This window comes from Carettochelys insculpta, chromosome 8 (genome assembly GCF_033958435.1).
Source record: "Carettochelys insculpta isolate YL-2023 chromosome 8, ASM3395843v1, whole genome shotgun sequence".
NCBI classification, from domain to species: domain Eukaryota; kingdom Metazoa; phylum Chordata; order Testudines; family Carettochelyidae; genus Carettochelys; species Carettochelys insculpta.
In genome coordinates this window covers 50,495,838-50,522,739 of record NC_134144.1, presented here as the reverse complement: position 1 = coordinate 50,522,739, position 26,902 = coordinate 50,495,838, and the positions used below count along the sequence as shown (strand labels likewise).

Genomic DNA, 26,902 nt, shown 5'->3' with positions numbered 1-26,902 from the left:
AACCAGACTTGCTGTTACCTTTGTGGGATGCTAGTATGTTTACAGCTTCAAGGTTATGATGACCATCTCTATCATCAACCATAATCTGTGTTATATTTCTGCAAATGGAAGTAGACCTATAATGAAATATATTTTCTCCTTAATTTATCATGGTATTCTGATAATGCCATCTTAATCTGGTGGGTTACATCTTTCAGCAGTTCATTTCAAGGTTAAATTTGTATATAACATATACAATTATTTGCTCTTGTACAAAGAAACTCAGTTTATAATGAACAAAAATGACTTTTCTGGTGCTCTCTTTCAGGACTGATTGCATAGAAAAGAAAGACAGCCCTGATGTGTTCTTCTGTTGTTGTGAAGGCAACATGTGTAATGAACGTTTTTTCTATTTTCCAGAGATGGAAGTAACACAACGTAAGTTGATTTAATAGTCTAAAGAAATGGTTCGTCAGCGTTGACCAGAATGCAGGTTTTTTTATATTTAGAAGAGAAGGATTTTTTTTCCAAAATATTCTTGGTAGCTTCTGTTTTTGCTTTTTCCAAACGTACATGTGGAAGATAGGTGGAATGTGATGGTGTTTTATTTTGTCCTGCAATTACAATGTTTCAGAGTTGGTTGTATTAGATTAATTTGATCTGGGCAATAGACTAACAAAAGCAGCTTCTCTGCCCTGGGTGCTAATGTCTCCCCATTAGACTCTGACAGTGGGCCACATCCCCCTGTTTGATCTGACTTGTTTTTTCCTCTTTTGGTAGGTACTACTGATAATGGGCCATTGCCACCTTGACTGAATAGACTTTGTCAGCTCTGCCCTCCCTTTTACTGGGACCCCTCTTTAAATACCGCTCTGAAACAACCCCCCCACATATGCATCGGCTGAAGTAGGTCTTTGCCCATAAAAGCTTATGCTCCAAAATATCTGTTAGTCTATAAAGTACCACAGGACTTCTTGTTGTTCTCGAAGATACAGACTCACATGGCTACCTCTCTGATACTTGTCTGGAAATCTGTTTGGAGAAAAAAAAATGCCAGACTCTTAATGTCTTCCAACTAAGATATCTAACATGGTAAACACTACGCATTTTCCCTAGCAATGAATATAAATTTGAAGAGTTTCATAAAATGTGTGGGATTTTCAATTTATGTACAACTTCCACCCCATCTTACATACACCCAGCAAAAGCATCCCTTAGAAGGGGTAAGATGAGCTCCTTTCTTCTAGGTGAATACAAGCTTAATAAGTTATTCATAGAGTTGTTGAGTGGATAAATAGTCATTTAGAATAAACAAATAGTTTTAAAATATTTCAAAGGAAGTTTTAAATTATGACAACAATGCTGAAGACTAACCTTAATATCTATTGATTTAAATTATTCCTATCTTGGTGGTTGGGATGTATGGTTTCTTTTGGGGAGGGTTAGTTCCACGGTAGGTGCTAAAACACTATGACCACCTGACCACAGCAATGTTACAGCTGAAAAATGAATTGTCCTATGATGTTGATGCTAACACTAATGAAGCCCTGCACTCCCATCTGATCTCCCCACTACCACAAAACACCCCACAGGCAAAATTTAGGATGGGTGTTCTGCACACTCAGACCCATGTTATCCATGTGTGCCTTTTTGGAGAAAGACTGCATCTTGAGGTTACTAGTAAATCCTGGGATAAACAGCTAGAGCATCCTTTAAAAGCTTTACAATGGTAATACACAGTGTAAAGCATGTTTCTTTCAGTTTTCACTTAGGTTTAATTGAAGAAAAAATTGAGTATGACACATACTACATAAATCAGATTTCCCTTCAGATACATACTGGCCTTTGCAGAAACTTGCCCCTTTGGGACAAGAAATAGATTGCTAAATCCAAAAATAATTTTATTCTAATGGCGATCAATAGTAATTTTATAACTGAATATTAGGCTATGTCTATACTACCAAATAAAGTCAAATTTATTAAAGTCAACTTTTTACCACTGGTTTTTATAAAATCGAATGTGTCCACAACTGCTCACAAAGTAGACTTAGTGTGTCCCCACTAAATCAACAAAGTCTGACTGTTGCAGCAGTGCATTGTGGCAATCTATCCCATGGTTCCTTCAGCCTCTTTGCAGTTTGGATTTTTTGCCAGTGTGTTATAGGAAAGAAATGACCTACAAGTAGTTGTGGGTGCATGTCATCTTCCCTGAGTGCATTGCCCTCATCCCTCCGGTTGAAAGCAAATGGTTGTTTTTCAGAAGTCTCTGCCCCTGGTAAGAGAAATTTATTGAGTTGTCAACATTACAGAAAGAGGCAGCTTTTATGAAAGAGTTTTTACAAAAGACTTTAAATTGACACTAAATTCAAGTGAAGAGAGAGAGAGAGGCTGATGGAGCCAGCTTTGAACTAGAGAGAGAGCGAGAGAGAGAGAGAAATCTGCGAGCAGTCACCACACAAGTGATGAACAGCAGTTTTTCAGAAGTCTCTTCCCTTGGTGAAAATACACCAAACAGGAGTGGTTCGGTAGCTGAAGCCCATGCTACCCAAGTGGAACAAAGTGGATCTATGTGATTAGTGAAAGACTTCATATTTGCAAGGAAAGGAGATACAATGACATCAGAAGGAAAAGTGTAGAATCCCAAAGGGCATTGGTGTCTAGTGGCTAGTGTGCTGGAAGGAGCCATTACACTGATATCTCCAACGTGAGGTGAGGCGCTTGGTAGAAATAGTAGCTCCAGACTCATGAATTCCCAAGACTAAACAGAAGACAAGGAAAGAATACCAGGGCGTGTTGGTGTCTAGTGGCTGCTGGAAGGACCCAGTACCCTGTCAGGAGTAGTAGTGGCTTGGGAAGAGAAGGAAAAGCTAAGGAAGCATTAGACAGAAAAGTTAAGGAAAGAAGTAAGGGGTTGCCTCTTCTGGGCAAGAAGCCCTAGGTCAACTTCCTGTGCATGAGAGAGGAGAAAGAGAGAGAGAGCCCACAAGCTCCATTCGTTCACAGGAAGTCCTCCCCAGAGCCACAAACTTTGGGAAGAGAGTACTCCATATGTCCCCATGTCACGTTCTGTTGCAGGCTGAATGACTGGCAGTATGGCACCAGGTAGGTGCTCCCAGAACTGCCCAAAGGAAGTGAAAGACAATTGGTAACCAGGTTATTTATAAAAGTCCTGATGCGCGCAGCTGGGCAGCCATGGGGGGACTGGGGGCGCTAGCCTGCCAACTGCCTGGTGTCTTGGGAAAGTCAGCCCTGTAAAACAGTTAAAGGCTGTAGAATATCCTCTTTTGGATGACTAATATTTCTTGCTAGCCCTGGGAGGGAACCACAAGGGTAAGTCCCCTCAAGCAGTGAAGTCCTGCGCAGTACAGGACATGGTGCTGTCTGCAAGCATGGTCTGCACTGCCCAGCAGCCATGTTGTGTGGAGGAAGGGGCTAGCCCCAGCCACATGGTACCTGGGGGAGGGGAGAGCAGCTGCCTTGTATAAATGTGAAGCGCAGAAAACAAGTTGGAGAACTTGCTGAAATGGTGCAATAAGCTGAGTGATCCCAGAACTGCCCAAAGGAAGTGAATTACATTTGGTAACAAGACAAAGGATCAGAAATGTAGCATTTTAAAGACTAACAAAATGGTTTATTCGGTGATGGGCTTTCATGGGACAGACCCACTTCATTGGATCAATATAATTTCCAATACAGACTGACCTTTGTAAGTATAGAGGACCAAAAAATTACAATAAAAACTGACAATTCAAATAGGATTGAATGAAGGGGGTGGAGGGGATGTTAATTGTCCTGTCTGAGATAATTAGGAGCATCAAAGGAAGGGAAGCAGTCCTTGTAATGCATGAGGTAATCACCTATAAAGCTATCTTCCTAGCAAAGAGAAGCATCACAGTGTAAAATCTTTATTTCATTATAGATCAGTGTGTTTTAATGGCTGCTAACAAATGAGAATTTATTTTTTCCTTAGGAAAGCAACTAAAAAAGTACAAATGCAAAGGAAAACTAAAATTTACTTTAAGACTTCCTGATTTCTGATTTATATCATGATTTAAGTCAACCCTGTATAATGGTGCCTTTTGAAATACTTTCCAAAGTTGGAGCATCTCCTGTATAAATTTATTTTTCTTGAATGAGTTTTGAGGGTTTTTTTTTTTTTTCAGGAAATTACATGAATATTAAATAGGTTATGATGGAGACGGGGAAGGTTTTCGTAAGCAACCACAGAATTCAGGAGCCCACATTCTTTCAGTTGAACTTGAATTTACATGCATGTGAAAAATCTCTCAAATCCTTTAAAATCTTCATCTGCATATTAAACCTTGCGTTGAATCAGCTTTTACTTCTGTGTTCAGTTATTTAATGAATATGCTTGTTTTTGTTTAGAACTTAATCAAGTTTAGGCATTGGATGAGCTGCTTAAGATTAATTGTAACTTTTCTTTTTCAGCCACTTCCAATCCTGTTACAACTAAACCACTCTTATTCAATACCTTGCTTTACTCATTGGTTCCTATAATGGGAATTGCAGTGATCATATTGTTTTCATTTTGGATGTACAGACATCATAAACTAGCATATCCTCCAGTGCTTGTACCAACCCAAGTAAGTTGCCACATTGTAATCTTAATATTTTGGAATCACTGTTTTTAAAATGTTGGGAAGGAGGAGGGGAGATTTGTTTTGTTTTTGTTTGTTTGTTTTAAGTGGTATGACTGAAATCTGACTTCATTTGTGTCCTGAAGCAGGTGGCTGGTTTAGGGTAAGTTTCCTTAGATAAGGTAATCAAGTACTACAAGTTTAAGCTCTAAAATTACCAGACCCTAATCAAGATTGAGTTCACCTTTAAACATATAAAAAAAATTAATAAGCATGTCCATACATCTGTTTTAAACGTTAGAGATTTAATTGTGAGGGGAAATTGTGAGAAACCATGTTTCCATTGTTTTCCTTGATGTGACAGCCTACTCATTAGAAGGAATAAGGTGCCTATGATCTACTCCTGTGGGGTCAGATGGCATGTGTGTGTGATTTTAAAGGTAAAAAAGGAGGATAAAATTGGTAACTAGCAAAGTAGAGCCTGTGGTTTTTATTAAAAAAATGCTTAGACAGCAGTTTTTAAAGCTAAATAATTGGACAAGTAGCGATTAGATTGACCTCCTTCTGCGTAGGCAGTCATTGTTGTCCCAGACTAGAATTGCTACTTCTTGACTTGTGCATATTCCTACAGTTGGTGGTGGTTCATGCACAGAATGGAATGTTTGGTTTATGTTTCTAACAGATAGGGGAAAAATTAATATTTGTCAAATTTAGAAATTACGAGGGGAAAACTAATAATTCTAAAAGAAGTATGTTCATTTTCTTACAGTAAAAACACTATTGCAAACATCTTAGGAGACCATGTATTGATGCTTGACAAGTTCCTGCATTGGAATCTGTTAGCATGTTTCCTTCCACCCATAAGAGATTCTCACTGTCCTTGGTGGACTACACAAAAATATAAAGGTCTGTTTTTAGCAGATCTTAATATAAGGTGAAGCTGATAATGTGCTTAATGATTATTCTCAAAAATATTGCAAGAAAACAAATTTGATAAAATGGATGTTTGTACACGATGTGCCTTGTTCCCTTAATGCATTCTCTCTACAAAATTTGACAAGAATCCCCAGTGAAACATCTGGAAAGCTTGACTTTACTCTTCAACAGAATTAGAACATGTCATTTGAATTTGCCTCTTAAATATGCATTAACTTTGGAAATCAGGTACCTGTTGGTAATTTTTTGAAGAGACCAAATTTAAAAATCCAAAGCAAAAACAAGTACTCACCTTGGTGTTTGAACACTTGTTCCATTCTACCAGCCAGTGCCTTCTGTTTAGCGTTATGATCCCTAAAGGCACACTTTTATTCACCTAAGAGAAGTGAGTGTATGCTAATTAGTAAGTAAGTCTTCAAGAATTCTATGGCTTATTCTTTCAGTGAGTACACTTTGCATCATGGATTGTCTGTTTTGTGCAGCAATGGACAGCAATACCAGAACAGAGAGAGAATCTGCATGGAAAACTTAAGTGTTCTAAATTGATAGAGGTTAAACAACATATCCATGCTCAATATTAACATTAAGGATTGGTGCATGATTTAAATAAGAAACTGGAATGTTGGTTGCTCATCTAAAGTGCCTGTGTCTGCAAATTTTGTATGGAAATCTTTAAAAAAAATAGGATTTATCAGAATGTTGTGGATCTGTTCAGGAAAGCAGTAGTTATTACTTTCAATCTGAGTGGATCCTCGAAGAACAAAGGCATACAAAAATGAAGATTGAGAGTGAAGAAGGAGTGGGGGGAGAAGAATGAGAGTATAAGAAGGAACTATTTAGGTAGAGACAACAGCAATGCTATGAAAGAAAAGGACAAGAGCAAGAGGAAAAAAGGCCACAAAACACATTTAAAACTTTGTTTTACAATAAGCAAGATTTTTAATTGACATGCCTTTGGAGAATGTTGACAGTCCAGGCATTTTTGTCACTGTGGTTGGTAGACATACATTTTAACTCATTGACATGGTCATACTAGGTACACAAGTTGTGGGGCTAGAATCAAATTGAACAGGAATTTTACTGGCACTTTGGACTGCTCACTGCCCAACCACAGCTTATTGCAACTGAAAAGATGTCTAGATTCCAGCTCATTTCCTCGTGATCCCTGTGCCAAGAAGAAAGAACAAGAGCAATGAGTAGTCTCCTTTCTTACCCCCAAAGTCCGAAAATAGAACCTGGCAGCTATAACCTGACATAGAAGCCCAGAAACATAGATGGAAAATACCTTGAAATGTTATATAGGTGTGCTCCCCTTCACCAAGTCAGGATCATCCATGACATGTTTGTTCATTGCTGTTCATTTATTAAAAAATCTCTAAAAACTAGGAACCATAACCTCTTTTTGGATACCTTTTTTCAGAGCTTTAGCCTTTTATTTCCATTTTTTCCTAGATATCTTAACCTAAATCACCCTCACTGTAGAATAAGTCCATTACTCCTTGTTCCAGTTTCATTGGACATGGAAAACATCTGATAGTTTTCAGCTGAATAGAAGGGTAACAGTCTTTAGAAAGATGAGTGGAGGCTCTTGCTAACAGGCCCAGTTTTTATAAAAACTTTCCTTATAGTTCAGATTTCGACAGATTTCAGTCCTCCCTGCACAGTCTCTCTTCAGGGATTCCTCTCACAAACATCTTCATCTGGAGATGTGCTTGCTCTTGCAACTTGGAGCTAGAGAGCAGGTTCCACAGGTAAATACGTGCAGTGGTTTTTCTGATTCCAAAGCCAAAGGCAGGTTTCAGGCCAATTCTAGACCTCCCAGCCTGAACTGCTGTATAAGAAAAATAAAGTTTTTCAATTATCTCCCTTGCTGCAATCATTCAGTCCCAGGATCTGGGTGACTGGTATGCTGTCCTCAATTTGAAAGATGCCTATCTTCATATTTCATTTAGACCACACCACAGGCCCTCTGTTATTTCACCCTGGCCCAGGAGCATTACCAGTACATGGTGCTACCTTTTTGGCCTCTCATCAGCGTGTCTTTACAAAATGTATGACTAGGCTGATGAACAGTCCCAGAAAGATGGGTATCCAGGTGTACCCATTTCTGGATGATTGGTTACTAATGGGACCAGCATCTCTCATGGTTCAAACAGTCGCGTGCATTGCTCTACAAACATGTAAAAGTATAGGGTTGCTCCTTCAATGCACAAAAGTTGACTCTTGTGCCCTGCCAGAGGATAGATTTTTACAGGCCTGCTTCTCGATTCAACATTGTGAACTGCGTTGCCGTCCCCATCTTGCTTTCTGGTTATTTGGGACCTGATCCAGTCTTTCCTGCTCTTTCCCACCATGGCAGCCCAACACTGCATGGTACTCCTAGGGCACGTGTCATGCTGCATCTTCGTGGTCCAGAATGTTTCTTTGACTGTGACCGCTGCAAACTTGGCTCTCCAGGGTGTACAGATTGCACAGGGAGAGTCTCGATTTGGATGATGTCCATCTCTCCACAGGAGTCCCAGTGGTGACTGAATCAGCCCTTTGTATGTGCAGGAGCACCCTTTTCACATGCCCCCAGCCATCTCATTTTTGAGTTGGGGAGTAGCGCGCCTTAGCACACTTGGATCTCAGGGTCTCCAGAGGAGATTCTACTCCACATAAACCTAAAAGAGCTCAGAGTTCTAGCCTGACTTGCAAAACCTTCATATCATGTTGTCAGAATTGCATGGTCAGTTTTCACAGACAACACTATTGCGTTGTATTACCTGAACAGACAAGGAGATGCTTACTAGTCTTATCTCCTGTGCCAAGAGGCGATCGCATTATGGGACTTCTGAATTGACCGCATCATCTCCCTGCAAGCGTCTCACCAGCTGGGGTGCAACATGAGTTGGTGGACCACCTGTGTTGCTTTTTCACCTCTCATGAGTGGACTCATCACCGAAGCATCACCCATTCACTTTTCCAGGGGTGGAGTGCTCCTCAAGTAGATACCTTCATGACTTGACTCAGCAGAAAACATCACTCATCCTCTTCCTTCCTGGGCCACAGTTCCCTGTTGGGTGCATTCCTAGTTCCCTAGTTGGGTGGCCTCCTCTATGCATATTTCCCAATCCCTCTAATATGCAGGCTCTTTCTGAAAATTTGCCAGGATCAAGCATCCATTATACTAATTGGCCTGGTCTGGCTGAGGCATCATTGGTTCTCCAGCCTCGTTAGCGTGTCATTGGATGAGCCTCTTCTCCTTCCACTACAGCTGGATCTACTGATGCAGGACCACAGCTGACCACAACCTCCCAGCCTGCAGTCTCTCACCCTCATTGCCTGGCTCATCCATGCGTACACTCCAGAGTGTTAGGTTCCCTGGAAGTTCGGTATATCTTGTATGCTAGCAGAAAACCATATGCTCACACCACATATACTGCCAGGTAGTCCAAGTTCTCAGCCTAGGCATAGCAGAATGGAATTCAGACCTTGCACACCTCTGTCACTCAGATCCTAGATTATATACTGCTCCTTTAAAAAAAAAAATCAGGGGCACCCTGCAGCGATTTCAGCTTTCCACCCTGGGGTATGTTTTATAAAGCCCCTGCTTAGTCCAGTACAATGCAGAAGTAGGTTCTGTAACTTTCAGTCATTGGTGCTTTTAAGTCCTGTAACTTTCTGTAGGATTTGTCAGTAGCTTTATTCTGCCTGGTTTATGTTTTGTTTCATGAGCTATATTTTGGGTATCTGCTGGGTCCATAGTAAGTATTATAAGGTAGTAAGAAATTGTTTCTAGATATGCTTGAAGTCTTGTAAGAAATCCCAGCTCTTCCTTTTGTAAAAGAAATTGCTTTCTTTCTGAAGTGAGCTTTCCTTTTTGAGTCAATTGTGGGGCAGAGGGGTAGAAAGAGGGGAGGGTGGGGTGATGGGATTAGTCCCTGAAGCCAGCCTTTCTGGGCTGGCCAGAGAAGTAGGAGCTGCCTCGTGCCAGATGAAGAGTCCCCATCAAGAGAAGATCAGACTCCCATTTGCCGGTGACTCATTGTCACACAGAGTCCTGGGACAGTGGTGATGACTCATGGTCATCCTGGGGCAGTGGGACAGGGCAATTTCTGTTGGACTGAAATAGATAAGACAAGTGCAAAGTTAGAGAGGTGCTCTCTTTTTTTCCCCCCTGCTTTCTTCTTACCATCACCACTCTGCAGGAGAGTGTCTCAGCTGATGTGGGGGCAGGAGGAGGCCCAAGGCTCTGGCCCTGGGCCCCTTCCCCTCTCCTTAGGGTGGATGGTGCTGATTAATAAGTTGATATGAGAGAGAGCTGACAAGGGGGTCAGACAGTCAGCTTACTGCCCTGGATTTATGACTGCAGCCAGACACATTGGACCTACTATGCTTTGGATTCCTCTGCTGTCTTCACCTGCAGAAGTTCATCTATGTAAAAGTATGAGTGCAGGAGGGTATATATATATATGTGTGTGTGTGTGGGTGGGCAGGGGTGTGGTGTTGGAAAGCTAATTTCCCCTTTGCCTTTAATAGCGGCATTAAATAAAATGCTTATTAGTCTAAACCTCTGTTTTTAAAAAAAAAAAATTAAGGGGGGGACATGATATCGATTTTTGGGTATCTAAAAGAGTGTCATAAAGAGGAGGGAGAAAATCTGTTGTTCTTGGCCTCTGAGGATAGAACAAGAAGCAATGGGTTTAAACTGAAGCAAGGGAGGTTTAGGTTGGACATTAGGAAAAAGTTACTGTCAGGGTGGTCAAACACTGGAATAAATTGCCTAGGGAGGTTGTGAAATCTCCATCTCTGGAGATATTTAAGAACAGGTTAGATAAATGTCTATCAGGGATGGTCTAGATAGTATTTGGTCCTGCCATGAGCGCAAGGGCTGGACTCAGTGACCTCTCAAGGTCCCTTCCAGTCCTAACGTTCGATGATTCTGTAGTGTAAATTAAGATAACAGAGTAGACCATCCCATGGTCCTCACAGACCTAATGATGGTAAGGTTCTTGAAGGTGCTAGACAGAATATTTCCTCACATATGACAGCCATTCCCTGAATGGCACTTAAACTAGGGTTATCTAAGCTCATGGGGCCACCATTCATTCTTCTGGCTACTGGTTCCTTACTACACCTGTCTTGAAAGGAATTGCACTGGCTTGCAGAGTCTTAGAATTGAGAGTGCTTACATCTGACACCCCCTGATACCATCTTCTACAAAAAAATAAAGTACAATTAAGAACATAGCCAGCCTTCCTCCCTTCAGGACATACTTCCCCTCTCTTCCCCCCACCCCGCCCCAAAAAAAAAAACCAAAAAACCCTAGTCAGATGGGAGACAGCAGACCCTTCAGTCCCTGGACTTGAGAAGGGCATTGGCTTTTTACATAGAATGGACAAAGCCTTTTAGAAAAACCACTTCACTTTTCATCTCTATCACAGACAGAATGAAGGGTATCCCACTTTGATCACACTGCATCTCACCTGGTCACTTCTTGCATTATGTTGTTACATTTTAGCCAACCTTACTCATGTGGTTCCACATGAGCCTAAGCCACTTCAACTGCCTACTTAGGTCATATGTCAGTCTGAGACATTTGTAAAGCTGCTGTGTGGTCCTCTGGTCGCACTTTTGCCACACATTATACAATTCCAACACCGTCTAGGGAAAATGCTGGATTTGGCAGAGCAGTCTTCCATTCAGTCTTAAAGTAATCTGACTCCCTCCACCTATGTATTACTTGACTCTCCACTCTGGGAGTGGCCATGAGCAATCAGTTGAAGAAAGGACCATTATGTACCTTCCATAATGGTTGTTCTTTGAGATGTATTGTTTGTGGCCATCCCCATTCTTTTCTGCCTTCCTCTCTGTTGGGTAAGACTATTGATGATCTTCCAGCAAAAGGAACTGAGCAGGGGAGGTGTTGGCAGTGGTGGTATATATCTAGCACCATAACAACACCACTCCATGGGGTTCCACAGCTGACTGACAAATACTGCTGAAAGGAAAATCCTCCGAAGGTGCACATGGTGGATATACACCACTTCGGGAACAGACATGAACAACACATCTTGAAGAGTAAGAGTTACAGAAGGTATGTAACCAGTCTTTTCTGGCCACAATCTCCCCCTCCCCCTTTCGTACCACCACCCCACCCCCATCAACTGTTTGTTTTCGGGAGCTACTGTACGTGTTTGAAATTGTCATAGTTAAATGTTTGGATTAAATGAATGAATGAATAAAGTTATTAATTGAAGTTTGATTTTTGACTTTTTATTCAGCTGTAAAATGTTCAGCTCTATTAGATAAGACACTGGTCATGCCACAGCCACAATTGGTATTGACACCTTTTTTTTCAGTAGTCTCAACTGAACTAGTAAGGAGACTGAACCCTTTTGTTACCCAGAGATGATTCTCCCCAGAACAGAGGGATTAGTGGAAAGAAGCCTGGGCAACTGTCATCTTTTTACACCTTATTCTGTGGATAGATGACTTCACTCTCCAAAAGATACCTTTGCGATTTTTTACTAACACTAAATGTACTAAAAATGAAGAGGCCAACAGCATTTTATCTGAAAAATTTTTAAATTGACACCTGATGAATGGAAGCTGCCAGAAATGCAGCAGGCTGGGCCACTGCTTCCGGTAGCTCCCATTAACCGGGAATTACGGTGAACCACAGCCAGTGGGAGCTGCGAGTGGCCATACCTTTGGACATGCACAGAAGTGAAGGGCCTGGCAGCTTGCCAGGAGCTAACCAGGGTGAACTGCCTCTGGCCTGCAGGCTACTTACTGCCCACCCCTGCAATAAGCCCTATTGCAAGATTCATAAGTTTGGCTTCAGCTAATCTAGTCTTCAAGAAATAATTCCTCTAGATTCTTGTTAGGTAGATACTGTTCAGCACGTGCTGTGCATTTTCCAAGCACCAGAAGAAGATGTGGTCCTTAGCCCTGCAGTGCATGTAATCTAAGAAGATAAAGATAGTGGGTAGGGATATTTGCCATGTAGAATCTACTGTAAGTGTTTGAATTTTGTGAATTAGCACTCACTTATCTAATAGAATGATAGATGTTCCCGATGTCTAGATAAAATGACTGACTAAAGACTCGGTGGTTCAGGATAATGTTTTAAAAAAAAAATCATACATGTGAGTTAACAAAGTTTGATAATTAATGAGTAAAGTAGTAAAATGCAAGTGACATATGATATTTGGATCAGGAAGATTGGGGAGGGGAGTTAACCTGGCCCAAAAGTCAATATTAATTTAAATAACTTTCTGAATTCCGGAAATTGTTTTTGTTTGTTTGTTGGTTTGTTTTTTTTTTTACAAAGCTTTTCAGTGAAAAAATCAATGAATAATGATGTGGAATTATTGAAAGAACCCTGAAGTATTTTCATATGTAATAAGACGTAAAAGATATGACATTCCTAGGATCAGTTGTTTAAATTGTACACTGAGAAGTAAATGCTCAGTTTACTAGAGTACAGTTCTACTACAGGTGCTGTTAAATAAAGATTGTTTCATTTCATAAACATTTTTTAATTATAAGGTAGTGTCTTAATTTTAGAAAATGCAACACTGCCATCTGGTGTACTCTTGTGATCATTGTAGAAAATAAGAGTTTTAGCCAGAATATGAACTTATTTGGTTAGTGGGGGGCTGGTGGTGGCCATGGTGGTGAAGGTGAAGCGTTACATGAATTTAAAACAAGAATCTTTCAAATTGAGACCTGGCAAATTGACTAACTTGTCATACTGTGTAAATATGTGGGATATGTAGTTGAACAGATGAGTAACTGTTGGGAAATAAAAAAGCAGTCCAGTAGCACTTTAAAGACTAACAAAATAATTTATTAGGTGATGAGCTTTCGTGGGACAAGATATGAAAAAAGTGGAAGGTGGACTCTATGTCCCCTGTATGTTCAGTAGGTTTCCTATTTGATTACTGTTTATGAAATATTTTGAGGAAAAAATGGTTTGTCAAACTGATTTATCTACAAAGCCATTCTGTGTTGAACCATGAAGTCATTTCTGCTAACAACTTGTACTACAATTATTCTTTACCTGTTTATTAACACAACATCAGTGACAGATTTACTGTTCTAAATCCAAGCATGAACTGATATCCACTTAGATATTCTTTGTAACTAGCATTATAAAACAATTTATCTCCTGTCACTTTCCTTACAAGATGTTTTTCACCTTTCCTTGATATAATTAGTAACTTCCTTTGCCTGTGTTTTTTACAAGCATGCCTTTCATATAATGATTGAGGTAAGCTGTATTTGATGTTTTTTCATGTTTGTGGAACGTTGTGGTCACGTGAGACATTTCTATTTCTTATTGCTTTGATATAAATTCTTTGCAATATTTTTACTAGTGCTCAGGAAGCATGCTGGGTCATAATATAAACTAAATCTTCTAAAAATTACTAGAATTTCTTGTGCAATAGAGTTGAATGTCTGTGGAGATTGATAATGGAATATACCACTTTTCATTTTTGGGCCATTGGTTTGTATTTGAGACTTCAGAGACTTATATGAAAGAAACAAATCACTTTACAAAATATCTGCACATAACACTTCTTCGACAGTTGGCAGTTCCGTGTCAGCAGTCTTCAGAGTGACAAGTTCTGTATTGTTGTGAATAATGAACTTCACTCACTTGTAGGGGGTGTTGCTAAGTAACAGTGCAAGACGGTTGGAAATTTGGTTCAGAGAAAATGGCACATTGCTTTTGGTGTTTTTAAATCAATGTCCTGCAAATTTTAAATTGATAAAAACTTGGTAGAGATCTCCTTCCGCTTACATCATTGTTCAGCTTCAAATGAAACTCTTCAGGTTTAGAAGAAACTAAAACAAGAAAATTATTACTGCTTAGTGTGCATATAAATTTTTTCAGCAGTTACAGATATTTAGTTTTTTTTACTGCACCTTTGCCAAGATTAGTATTTGTTGCATCCAAACAACCAAGACCGGTGGCTCTCCAGCCTCCTTTTAAAAACCTTCAGTAAAGAAGTATCCATAATTTTCATAGTCTGTTCTATTATCCTACTTCTGTTTCATTGTCCTACTGTTCTTACACTTAAGTTTTTCCTGAGACTATTATGTTTGAATCCACTGCCTCTTGTCCTCTGGAAGGGAGAGAATAACTGGGGGTTGTGGGTGTGTTACGACAGTCTTCAAGTATTTAAAGATTGCTATCTCTTCCTTCCCCCCAGCTCATCTTTTTCCAACCTAAACATGCTCAATTCCTTCAGCTTTTGCTTCTATGGCTTGCGTTCCATCTCTTTAATCATCTTTGTTGCTATTTTCTGGATCCTTTCCAGCTTCTCTACATCCTTTCTGTACACTGAACTGTCACAGTTCTCCAGCTGAGGCTTAGTTAGCACCAACTAGATGCTGTCATCTCCCATAATTTGCATTCTGTGCCTCTGTTAATAGGACTTAAAAGTACATTTAAAAAACGGGGTGGGGCAGCAATATGCTGTTGATACATGTTGTGGTTATGATCTGCCATGGATCACCCTACTCCTCCTTTGCTCCAGTTTTAAAGACAGGGCTGTGTTAGTCCTTCTCCAATCCTCCTCCTTGGTCATCCTTGTTGGCAGATATTCCTTCCAGTGGCTTCAAGCTTTTTTCATCTAATTCCATCAACAACTTGAAGCGAAAAGCGCCATCTTCTGCTCTCTTGAATTCATTCACATTAATAAGAAAATCTGATATTTTTTTGATGTATCTTAAATTGCATATTTGCCCTTTATTGTTTAAAGTACAGTAATTTTATTAGATATCTGGTCATGTCTTATTTTTTGTAAGATGGGTGAGGGCTTATCTACACTACAGCATGCTGGCAACTTAACTGAGGGTGACCTACAGCTATCACAGTAGTTCAAGTAGCCGTTGGTGTCCATACTAGTTTCCTTCCTTCTGCTGGTGGAACGTGGCTTCAGATTTAGCACTTGTACAGCCTGAAGAGCAGCATTATGAGGCACTGACAGCTTTATGGAGCTGACCTCTCTGAACCCACATGGGCTCAATTTCACAGCACTGGAGCATATTAACCATGAATTGAACATTCTTGTTAACTAAATGTCTCAAGAACCCTGGCTACTGAGAGAACAAAAGATGACAGCTGACATGAGTAATGCAGCATCTTAGTGAACACTTTGTTACCCTAACTAAACCAACATAAGCACTCTGCCACTGCAGAAGAGGACTTATCTTGGTGTAGTTCAGGGATCCCTCTAATATTTTCCATCCGTCTGCAGAATACGTTATTGGCATGACATTATGCATTTACTAGTTGGGGGCAAAAAAAAAACAACCTAGATATAATATATATTTTTTAAAATTACCACATAAATAATGACTCTAGCCAGGACAGATAAGACACTTTAAAATGCAGTACTCAAAGAGTTAAATTCAAGTGCACAAGAAATAAAAATTATAAAATGTATAGGCCAGTCAAAAAACACACTTAGAAAGAATAAAATTTTAGAGAACAAATGTGCATTTCAAGAAATACCAGGTAGTAACAATAATACAAGTTCTGTTGGGAGGTGAGTATGAAAGAGCCTTTATATATGTCTGTCTGTCCATCCCAGGAACTGCACATGTCTGTCCCAGAGACTGTGTGCATATTGGCTGCTGCTGGGTAGTTTCCCGAGAAAACCCCCTGTGCTGTCTCTGAGCAGCGTGTGGATCTCACCTGTGTGGCTGTGCATGTGCACAGCTTATAGAGAGCATAGGTGGCTACAGTAGAACCCTGAGATATGTGCATTCAACTTATGTATATCTTGGTTTAATGTGACTTTGAGAGGTGGGGAAACTGACCAGCTCCTGTGCTGATCAGTTTCCTGGCTCCTGTTGGGGCGGCAGGTCAATTTTTTAGCACTCTTTTTAAGTTTTGAGTGCATCTCCACTCTGGCATATGAAGTCAGCAGAGTGCATTCCCAGTAGAGTGGTCAGCTTTGACTTTGCCAGTGATGGACTGCAGTACCTATCCCATGGTTTCTGCTGCCCACTTGCATTTTTGGTTAAGTTCAGTGACTGACAGGAGGAAAAACAGTGCTGTGAATGGTTCTGGCTATGTTTCGTCAGCCTCCCATAGTGCACTCCTCACTCTTCTTTTGGAAGGCAATGGCAGTGTGTGTGCCGTGCCATTTTTTTCCACCGAGTTTCCATTTAAACGCCATAGCAAAGCTAGCATGGACCCTATCCAGCTTCAAACTATTGTGGCAAGTATTGTGAACACCTCACACATTATGCTGTATACGTGCAGAGCCTAAGCAGCAGCTGTCAGAAGGATGAAGACTCTGAGGAGGCAGTGGACAGACGTGTGTCTGAAGCACTGGAGAGGAGCAATGAGCAGATGCTGGCTGCACTGAATCCTGCATATACAGTGGAATGTTATTCTGGTGTTATGAAACAAGCTCAGACTGGTGGGGCAACGTCATTATGCAAGCACGGAATGATCAACAGTGGCTACAAAACTTATGCATGCCACTTTGCGATTTGCTTTACCCAGCCCTGAAGTGCAGTAATATCAGAAAGAGACCTTCTCTGAGGGTTGAGAAGCAAGTGGTAGTAGCTCTGTGGAAGTTTGCAGTGCTAGGCAGCTAGCAGTCAGTAGGCAATCAATTCAGAGGGGGAAAATCTACAGTGGGGCTGCTGTGATCCAGGTATCCAAGACAATCAGTACCCTTCTGCTATGACTGATAGTGACTCTGGGAAATGTGCAGGACATAGTGGATGGTTTACCATGATGGGCTCCTTAACTGTAGCAGGGCGGTTAGATGGCATTCACATGCCTATCTTGGCACCAGACTGCCTTGCCATAGAGTACATAAACCTAAAGGGGTACTTCTCAAAGGTGTTGCAAGTGTTGATTTATCACAAGGGCCATTTCACTGACATCAGTGTGGGATGGTCAGGGAAAAATGTGTGATACTGTGCATCTTTAGGACTCTGGGCTGTTCAGAATGCCGCAGAATGGATTTTCCTTCCCAGACCAGAAAATTACTACTTGAGATATGGAGATGCCAGCTGTGATCCTGGGAGACCCAGCTTACCCCTTGATCCCTTGCCACGTGAAGCTATACACAAGCAGTCTGGATTACAGCAAGGAGCAGTTCAGTTACAGGCTGAGCAAGTGCAGAATGGTGATAGAATATGCTTTTGACCATTGAAAGACCAGTTTTAGTAGTCTGCTGGCTCAGATCTCAGCAAAAACAGCATTGCACTTCTGTCAGCCTGCTGTGTGTTCCATAACTTAGGTGAGAGCAAGAGGGGCAGGGGGGGATTTCATCTTAGGTTGGAGGGCCAAGGTAGATCATCTGGCCAGTAATTATGAGCAGCCAGACACCAGGGCAATAAGGAGAGCACAGCAAGAGGCACTGCTAATCAGAGAAGCTTTGAAAAAAAGCTTTGTGAATGACCAGTCAAGAGCATGACAGTCATGTCTTCTGCTGTAAAAGAGATGGCTCCTGTTTGTGTGTGAGCCTGTAAACCCTGAAAAACACACGCAATAAAGACACTGAGAAACGGCATTTTTATTTAGGGGACCTTCATGTTCTTAACTAAATCATCCCTCTTGGTGAACACTAGATCCAAAATGGATGACCTTTAATTCTGTCCTGTGAAATGCTTAGCGTTTGCAGGATATAGGCTGTGTCTACACTAAGACAAAACTTCGAAATGGCCATGCTAATGGCCATATCGAAGAATACTAATGAGGCACTGAATTGAATATTCAGCACCTCATTAACATGAGGATGCTTCTGGCCACGGTGCTTCGAAAACGCCACTTTTGAATGCACACGGCTCAGCGCGGCTACACGGGGGTCCTTTTTGGAAGGACCCTGCACATTCACTCAGCTGAACAGAATAAAGGGATTTCGAAAGGTGCGTGGTCCTTTCAAAAAGACCCCTATGTAGCTGCGCCAAGCCGCGCCGTGGCCGGAAGCGTTCTAATGCTAATGAGGTGCTGAATATTCAGTTCAGCGCGTCATTAGTGTTCTTCGATATGGCCATTAGCATGGCCATTTCTAAGTTTTGTTTAGTGTAGACACAACTATAGTGTGTTAGTCTTCCAACAGATATTAAGGCAGTTAAAATCCCCCATTTATGCTAATCTATGCATGTTAGCTTACCTTGTTTCCTGCTTATAAAATGGTTCATCCACTTCTTCTTCTTGATTTGGTCTATAATAGACCTTCACCATAACATCACTACTGTTCTTTTTCCCTTTTTTATCCTCAACCTTTCTATCCTTTTTATCCTCAACCAGAGACTGTTAGCCTACTTCTCACATACTCTTGGGCATCAGCAAGTGTGTATATTCTTGACATACTGCACAATGTATCCTGGAGTCATGTAGTCTGCAGTGATCCACTGGTGATAATTCTTGGAAGTATTGGTACCCATGTGAACAAGTAGAGAGCATGAGAAGTCCAAAGGCCTGATAAGTTTTGCAGATGCTTTGTCACATCCTAAATTTTAGTTTCAGGCAAAGCAGCGCACTTGTGAGCAGACTACGTAGGGAGTCCCTGACCACCACTACGCTTTTTCTGAGGAGTGGTGATTCTGGAACCCCCATCCCGAGGGCCATGCATCCCTTACCTTCTGGTTGACAGGAGCTCTTTCTGATCCCTTGTATCAGATGACTCTTCAAAGGCAGATTGAGGAGAAGTACCTGTGCTGAGGGCCTGGAAGCAGTTGCTTATTTCTGTATGTATAGGCAATATACTTCTTGTAGAGGTCACATGATGTCAGTTCTCTTCTGTTTTTCAGTCTCGCCACATTGCCTTCTCTGATTCTTTGACATACTGTGTCTGCAGCTCCAAAACCATGATTTCTCTTCAGGAAGTCTTCATTTTCTTTGATCTATCACAGGGCTAATACTTGGGGAATCTAGTTGTTTAAACTTTTCTTCTAGAATGGAGACAAGCTTGCACTTTGTACAGATGAAGTCACTTCTGTTCTCTGGGAAAAAGATGTGCAGATCGCAACAGCTGATTGTTTATTAGCCATTTTGTTTTTTATATCAAGAGCACCTTCAGATTTATTTACTGTTCCCAGAAGCTGAAAAAGCAAAAACTCTATTGGGGGGAGTCTTAGGCAAACTCTCAAGCAAATTCAGTCTGTTTATTGGTTCCTAAATACTGTGACCAGACTATGGTTACAAACTTAACAGAGATGAACTTTGATTTGAAGGAGGGAGCTTTAAAAGTATTGAAGTTTCCACCTCCAAGTCAGCTCATCACCTTTTGTCTTCTAGTGAGTAGGTTAGTCAGTCAGTCCAGGCTTTTTAGAAAATTTAAAGGTCTTAAGGCTGTAAAGATGTCTTGCAAAGATAAATTAGAAGGAACTATGCCTGTAGTGCCTAAATGGTTTGCATAAAATAGAACTAGTTAAGACCTTTCCAGTAGAATAATTATTTGGGAAAAGTTGATTTTTCAAAATGTGAAACACTTTGTGGAAACATGCAGATCTTCATGAAATTATGTTCCTAGAAGAACGAAACTGTTCCAGTAAGACACTGAACTTTTCAGAGGGAATGTTTGGATTATTGTTTGTTCCAATATAATGCACCCGATAAAATTCTAAATTGCAATAAAATTTTTCAGTTTTGTCCAAAACAAAACATTTCAGCTAAAAACTCTTCTTTTCAGAAAGCTTTCGTGTGGTAAACTATGACTTTTTTTTTTTCTGTGAGAATGATTATATTTTTGATTTCCAAGAATTGTTAGCACAGAAAAGTCAGTTTCTGCCTTGTACAAGAATAACATGTGTCCCTTTGAGAACAAGAAAACCATTTGAAATTTTGATTAGTTTGTTGTGGAAGAAATATGCTCTGAATACTATGATATAAATTTCAACAAATGTGGCAAATGGATTCTCCTGTCTGTGTTTTCTGAAGCCTTTTAGAAGTTCATAGCATTTTGTGGTTTCATTTGTTAGGAAATAAAGTATTTCAGTTGAATTGTTTTTAACCTCTGTTAGTAAATGGGAAGTTTTGAACAGCCCTCGATTGCTATGTGATACTGAGCAAATTCAGAAATTCTTAGATATGTCAAGATTTGGGAGAAGAACATTTATTCTAATGCAGGGATGGGCAGTAACAGTGTGCACAGCTTCCCACAGCTCTTATTGGTGGTGAATGATGATCTGCAGCCAACAGGACCTGCAAGTGGCCATACCTGCTGTCATGCAGGTAAATCAAACACCTGGTGAACCACATCTGGCCTGTGGGCTACTTGTTGCCTGCCCCTGTTCTAGTGTCAAAACAAAGAAACCTGGATCTTTGTGATATTTCTCACTTGGTCATAGAGCTGCTTTGTTAATTTGGGCAACTCATTAGGGCCAAGACTTCAAAAATGGATGCCTAAAGTTAAACTTGTAAATCTATATTTTAAGTATCCCTGGGGAACACCGGGGTAAGATGACTATTGGTACTAAGATTTGGATTTACAGTAACTGCAGGTGCCATTTTGAAACAAAATGGCCATAACCCTTCTCCCTAATTTCTACATCAGTAAAGCTGGCATGACTTCTTCAAAGATATTTTGTAAAGAGTTCTGAAAATGTATGGAAGATGTTGTAGTAGTGAAATTGTGTTAATTGTGTTAGCGAATTTATTACTGAAACATAATTATTTCATTTTGTGTTGCGTAGAAAATATATTTAATGCCTAATTTTCATGCTGTGTTTTTGTTTAACAGCTTTATTTCTCTTATCAGCATTGTGTAAGTGTGTTAAGTTAATTGTGTTTTAAGCATCTCACTCATTGTTTAAAGGTTCAGAGTCTTACATGAAAAATAACATAACATTTAAGTGCTTTTGAAAAAGGGACTTATTTTTTTAAAATTGTACACTTATTCTTTATTGGGGTGTCAAATGATTTTAAAAGAATCATGATTGATCATGAGATTAAAAATCAGAATTAATTGCAGTTTTAATCACAATATCAATCTAAATATATTACTAATATTGTTTTTCTACATTTTCAAATATTTTTGTTTCAATTATAAAGTGTACAGTGTTCACTTTACATTACTTTTGGTACATTGCCCTGTGAAACATAAATAAAAGAATCGGTATTGTTCAGTTCGTCTTAGACAAGAATTATGGAGAATGATCTCCTATAAGCGTAAACAAATTTGTTCATCTTAGTGATGAACTGAACAAGAATTCAGACTGAGTAGAGTTATAGACTTTTTTGGTTTTGTGTGTAGTTATTTAAAAAACTCTACATTTTCAAGTTGCACTTCCACAATGAAGAGATTCTACAGTAGTTGCATGAGGTGAATTGAAACTTTTGCTTAAATTAGGACATGGTCAAGTATTAAACTGGCATTCTGTGAACAATTTCTTTATGTAACTGAAATTGCTTCATCTGTAGTTGATTTCTGTGAAAGGTAGATTTTTTTTTTTATTCTTAAATTCTGCTCAAAACTATTCAAAATGGGGGCAAAAATATTTGTATTTCATTATTTTAACAATATAGATCAGATATAAAGATTCACTTTTCCTGAACAATTGTAGTGTTAATCTCTACCTAAGACATAGATGGACAACCTGTGGTGTACGTATGGGCCATGTATCCTGCCCACTGTCCTCCATGCCTCTCTCATGAGGAAGCCATGCACTCACTTGTTCCTCCTTCTCCCTTCCAGCACTTGCAGAACATCATGAATTAGCTGATTTGCGGCATTCAAGGTCTGGGAGGGAAGCAGAGGAGTGGGAACAAGTTGTGGGGACACTTGTGGTGCTCCAACATTCTTGGAGGGAAAGCAAGGAGAAGGGGCATGGTGTGCTCAGGAAAGTGGCGGGGGCATATGGGGTGGAGGAGAGAGGGAGGACTGAGGGAAGGGATAGAATTGAGGTGCAGCCTGCAATGAAGGGGAGGGTTGAACAGCCCCAGGCATATAAGAAGTGAACATTTAAAGCAAGGGTAGGTGTGAGGTATGTGCTGATTTCTTTAAACATTAGGAAAGCAGTGTGTTCCCTCCACTTCTCTGTTACTTTTGTGAGAAATTTAATTTGCCCCAATAAGGATCACTTTGTGGTGCAACAGTGTGAAAAAGGAGAATCAAGTGCAATGCATTTAATCTTGTTCTTGGGTTCGTGGATGGTGCATATGCTGAATTTCAATCTTGCAGCCCACAGAGATGGAGAGCCACTCGTGCCACCCACTCACTAGCACTTGTTGCCTATCACTGAGCTAAGGGTATTCTATACCACCCTTCATTGTAGTGGCCAAACATGAAGATGAAAGACACAACTTGTTTCATAAAAATAGCAAATCTACTATTTTCTAGAAAGGGAGACTGCCTCTCAACTTCTGTCCTTTTGAAAAGTACTGGTTTGGATACCCTTTGGAGCTCAACAGCACTGCTTGTTCTTTTGGGAAAAAAATATGGTTGTGAATGTGACATGATACACTGCCTCTTCTTTAAACATTAAACATTGTGCAACTGAGAGAAAAAATAGTATGGTTATTGAACCCCAGTCTGCTTTTAGGCTATGTAAAATACAACAAAGTGAGCAAGACAGAGAAATCCTCAGTCATCTGATTGGTGATAGATACATACTTGGTTATTTGCATTGTACGTGCACGTGCAGGCATGCACACACGTTCTCTTCTGAACTTGTTTGCTTCACTGCTATTGTAAAAACACGTGACATTCTATCATACTTAAAGCTTGGTTTTCATTCTCTTGCTTTGATTGCTCTACTGTCATATCTCAGAAAAATAAATATGGCAAGTATGTTAGGTTTTTACTTGTGTATTAATTCTCATAATGTATGACAGATTCAGGTTCCCTTCTTGTAAAAATAAAGTCAAAGGCTGTTTTTGGTAGGATTTGATGACAGTAGTTTTCAATGTAATTGGTTTTATTTTCCTAATACAGTAGTCCTAGATCTCAAAAAGAATAGCTAGATTTCAGTGATATTTTTGTATATTTTCAGGACCCTGGCCTTCCACCACCTTCACCCTTAATGGGTCTGAAGCCTCTGCAGTTGTTAGAGATCAAAGCTAGAGGAAGATTTGGTTGTGTATGGAAAGCTCAATTGCTAAATGAGTATGTTGCTGTGAAAATATTCCCAATACAGGTATGTAAGAGTTTTTCTTGTCCCATGGTAATGTAAGTAGTGCATCTTTGAATTGACCTAAAAACTTATGTTTAAATGCAAAATGTGTTTTCTATTTTAGTGTTGAGGAAATAAAAGTTAAAAATAAAGACATTCTAGATGGAGGTTGTAATCCTGCAAACCTTTAAGCAAATGAATAATATTAAGCACTCTGCTAGTTCCTTTCTACTTTCTTTCCATCTTCTCACTGGTTTTAGTAGTACCATTAGATACCGAAAAATGTGTCCCTACTAAGGGGAATTTTTGTAACATTGTCTAAATTAAATGTCAGTCACAATGAACAACAGTTGTTAGAGTAAATAGATATTCTAAAAGAGATCCCAGTAAAGCGGCAAAGTATACTGCTGGACGGCAAATGTTGTGCCATCAGTTGTATTTAGTGTTGCAGCTCTGGAGTCCTGTTAAAATACAAGCTCACTGGAAGGATTTTAAAAATATTGAATTACATTAGTCTCTGAGTGTTACAGTACTTAAAAATACAGTACCAATTAATAAGGGGTGAGTTGTATTTACATTTTCTAAGGGGTAGATCCATATTGAATTGCTGATAAAACACATCTGTAGAGATCATCTTTCTCTAGGAGGAATGTCTCAGTTGAAAAGAAAATCCATTACACATGGAGCCTTGCTTAATTTAATGAAGAAAATTTTGTTCTTGTTTTTTTTTTTAAATTTTGTAATTTATTAAAACTTCTTTTGAACATAATAGCTGAGCAATGATCTTAAGTGTCAGTGTGGTTGATACTGTTACCATTGGTAAGAGCCAAACATTTTATCCAGTGGGTAATCTACAAACCCTTCACTCAGCTGACAATGCCCTACATCTGACATCATTTTTTTGCTATTCCAATAATAGGTATCAGTGGAGATTTATGTTGGTACCACACTATGTACACTGTATAGTGGTATTGCAATAGGCAGATTTCCATGGGAGACTACCAAGTATAATACTTAAAAGTAGAGATTTTTTCCTATAACTTTACATGTGTGTTCTTGGTTTGCTCAGAATAAATATAATGCAGTTTTTTAATTGGTTAACTGTACTTGGATAGGTATAGTTGAAGATAATCCATTCAGTCTGTCACTGCTTATGTTTTGGAAAGTGCCTTTCTTTCCATTGATTCAAATTTATAACTGGTCAAAACATATTTTCTTATTATAGAAGGTCAGTTAACTTTGCAGAGTTCGCAGAAAACTTGCGATCAGTAAAAGAGAATTTTTTGTCAAATACAGTAAGCATACTAACTTAACATCTGTCTGTGTTGTTTTAAGGACAAACAGTCATGGCAAAATGAGTATGAAATTTACAGCTTGCCTGGAATGAAGCATGAAAATATTTTACAGTTCATAGGTGCAGAGAAACGGGGCACCAACATTGATGTAGATCTATGGTTAATTACAGCATTTCATGAAAAGGTATGGTCAGTTTTCAAAATAAAAAACATCTGTTATTTTTATCGGTTTGGTTTCATTTCAATTTTATTAAAATCCTGTGGCCTATTAACAAGCTTAAAGAAAGAAAAAGGCCATGTCATTTGGAATGCCAGCCATTTTAAAAAAAGAATTAAAAGTAGTTTAGTTTATCCACCAATGACTTGCCTCATTTTGTAGCTTCAGAGATCATTATTCTCTTCTAACCACCTTCCTCCCTTCTCTCACCCAAAACAAACAAAAAAAAAACCAGAACAGATTTTGTCCTAGTGGAGAAACTGGAAAAGGTCACTGGCATTTGTCTTTGCCAGAGAGAGACTTTTATATTTTTTTCAAGTGCAAAAATGTAATTTTATCAGAGTTTCATTCTATAATTGGAGTCCTTTTCACTGGAGTAAGTCTTTAGAAGTTTTTTAATTAATGCCCATGAACTGTATCTCAAATACTAAATTTTATCAGAAATTGAAATGGGTTTCAGTAGTAGAAAGCTCTCTACTATAAGAAATAGTTTATATAGAAAGTGTATATATAAAAGAAGAATATGGTTCCTATTGCTGCCCCATCTAGCTTCTGTTACATAACTTAGATTTTTTTTATAATTTTCAGACATTTTTAATATTAAGACATTGAAAATTAAAGCAGTGAGTAAATAGCTAAGGGGAAAGCTCATGTTTTGCTGTGAACAATGTGATGTTAGGAAGGTTCTGTCATGTATCAGTTTTGTAAAAATGAGTAGTCACTATATAAAGATTCTACATAATGTAAATATAAAAATTGATTTATTCTGTGTCAGTCAGTATTTATAGTTTGACAGATACCACGCTTCAGTCCTAACAGACACATTCATCAGTTCAAATGTAGCTTTTGAGTCTAGCTTTTGGTTTGGCTACTATACAGTTTTTAAAACAAGACAACTACCTTATATTTTTGATACCTACTTATTAAATTTCTTTTTGCATGTTATGCCAAATTAAATCAACAGATAAACATTTCCCTTTCTCAAGGATATGGTGTACTTAATTGCTTACATCTGAATATGTTTAAACTACTGCTCTGTGACCTTTTACCAACTAAGATTACTCTGATTGAAGAACAGAGGGAGGACATTTATTTTTTCCCCCAGTTTTTGTATGTTTGTCATCATTTGGCTTGTTGGCAGTTCAGTTCTTTTGCTGTTTTGCTCACCTAGATCCCATTCTAGGTGTACGCACACCCACTTACATGATCGTCAGACTTTTTCCCTGAGCAGTATGCATAGGGTTGGCTGTAGTGTGCTCTTTAGTGCTGTGCTCATGTGTTGGCACATTAGACACAACCAGCCCTTTCCTCTCTCAGTTCCTTTTTACTGCCTGTGATGGCTAGCAGTTTCATTGTTACTGCTTTCGAACTATATGGCTTTGTAAATAGTTTATAATAGCAGTCTAAGTAATTGTTATGTATTGTAGTTAGAAGTTAGAATCCCAATGGGGACTTTGCCCAGGCAGGTCATGATCCAGTCTTCAGGTTTTAAATCCTGTTCTGATTGTAATAGGCTTATGCTTGGTAATGACCTCTGTAGCTGTTGCCTGAAATGCTCGAGGGAATTGCAGGTGAAGGACAAATATCATATCTGTAAAAAGTTTTCACCCATGATCCAGAAAGAGCACAGCATCAGTTTCAGGGCCTGCCCCTTGGAGGCTACTCTTGGTCGGGCTTCAGAGCCTTCCCAACCAGATTCTACCCCTAACACTTCGGTATCTTGGTGTAGCACACTATCGGAGCTACTCTTCTTTGTTGGTACCCAAACAGAAGTCTAAGGAAGACAACTCTCCCGC

General features: G+C 39.5%; 2 protein-coding genes across 2 annotated transcripts in view; one reads left to right on the top strand and one right to left on the bottom strand.

Moving 5' to 3' along the window:
• Nucleotides 1-26,902, top strand: part of ACVR2A (activin A receptor type 2A) — a 110,856-nt gene that overhangs the window by 61,709 nt on the left and 22,245 nt on the right. Inside the window, exons 3-6 of the mRNA XM_075002099.1 lie at nt 308-417; nt 4,429-4,583; nt 23,475-23,618; nt 24,930-25,073. Coding sequence (XP_074858200.1) covers nt 308-417; nt 4,429-4,583; nt 23,475-23,618; nt 24,930-25,073 — 553 coding nt within the window. The remainder of the gene's footprint in view (nt 1-307; nt 418-4,428; nt 4,584-23,474; nt 23,619-24,929; nt 25,074-26,902) is intronic.
• Nucleotides 14,126-26,902, bottom strand: part of ORC4 (origin recognition complex subunit 4) — a 92,035-nt gene continuing 79,258 nt past the window's right edge. The window contains exon 15 of the mRNA XM_075002101.1: nt 14,126-14,351. Coding sequence (XP_074858202.1) covers nt 14,322-14,351 — 30 coding nt within the window. The 3' untranslated portion in view covers nt 14,126-14,321. The remainder of the gene's footprint in view (nt 14,352-26,902) is intronic.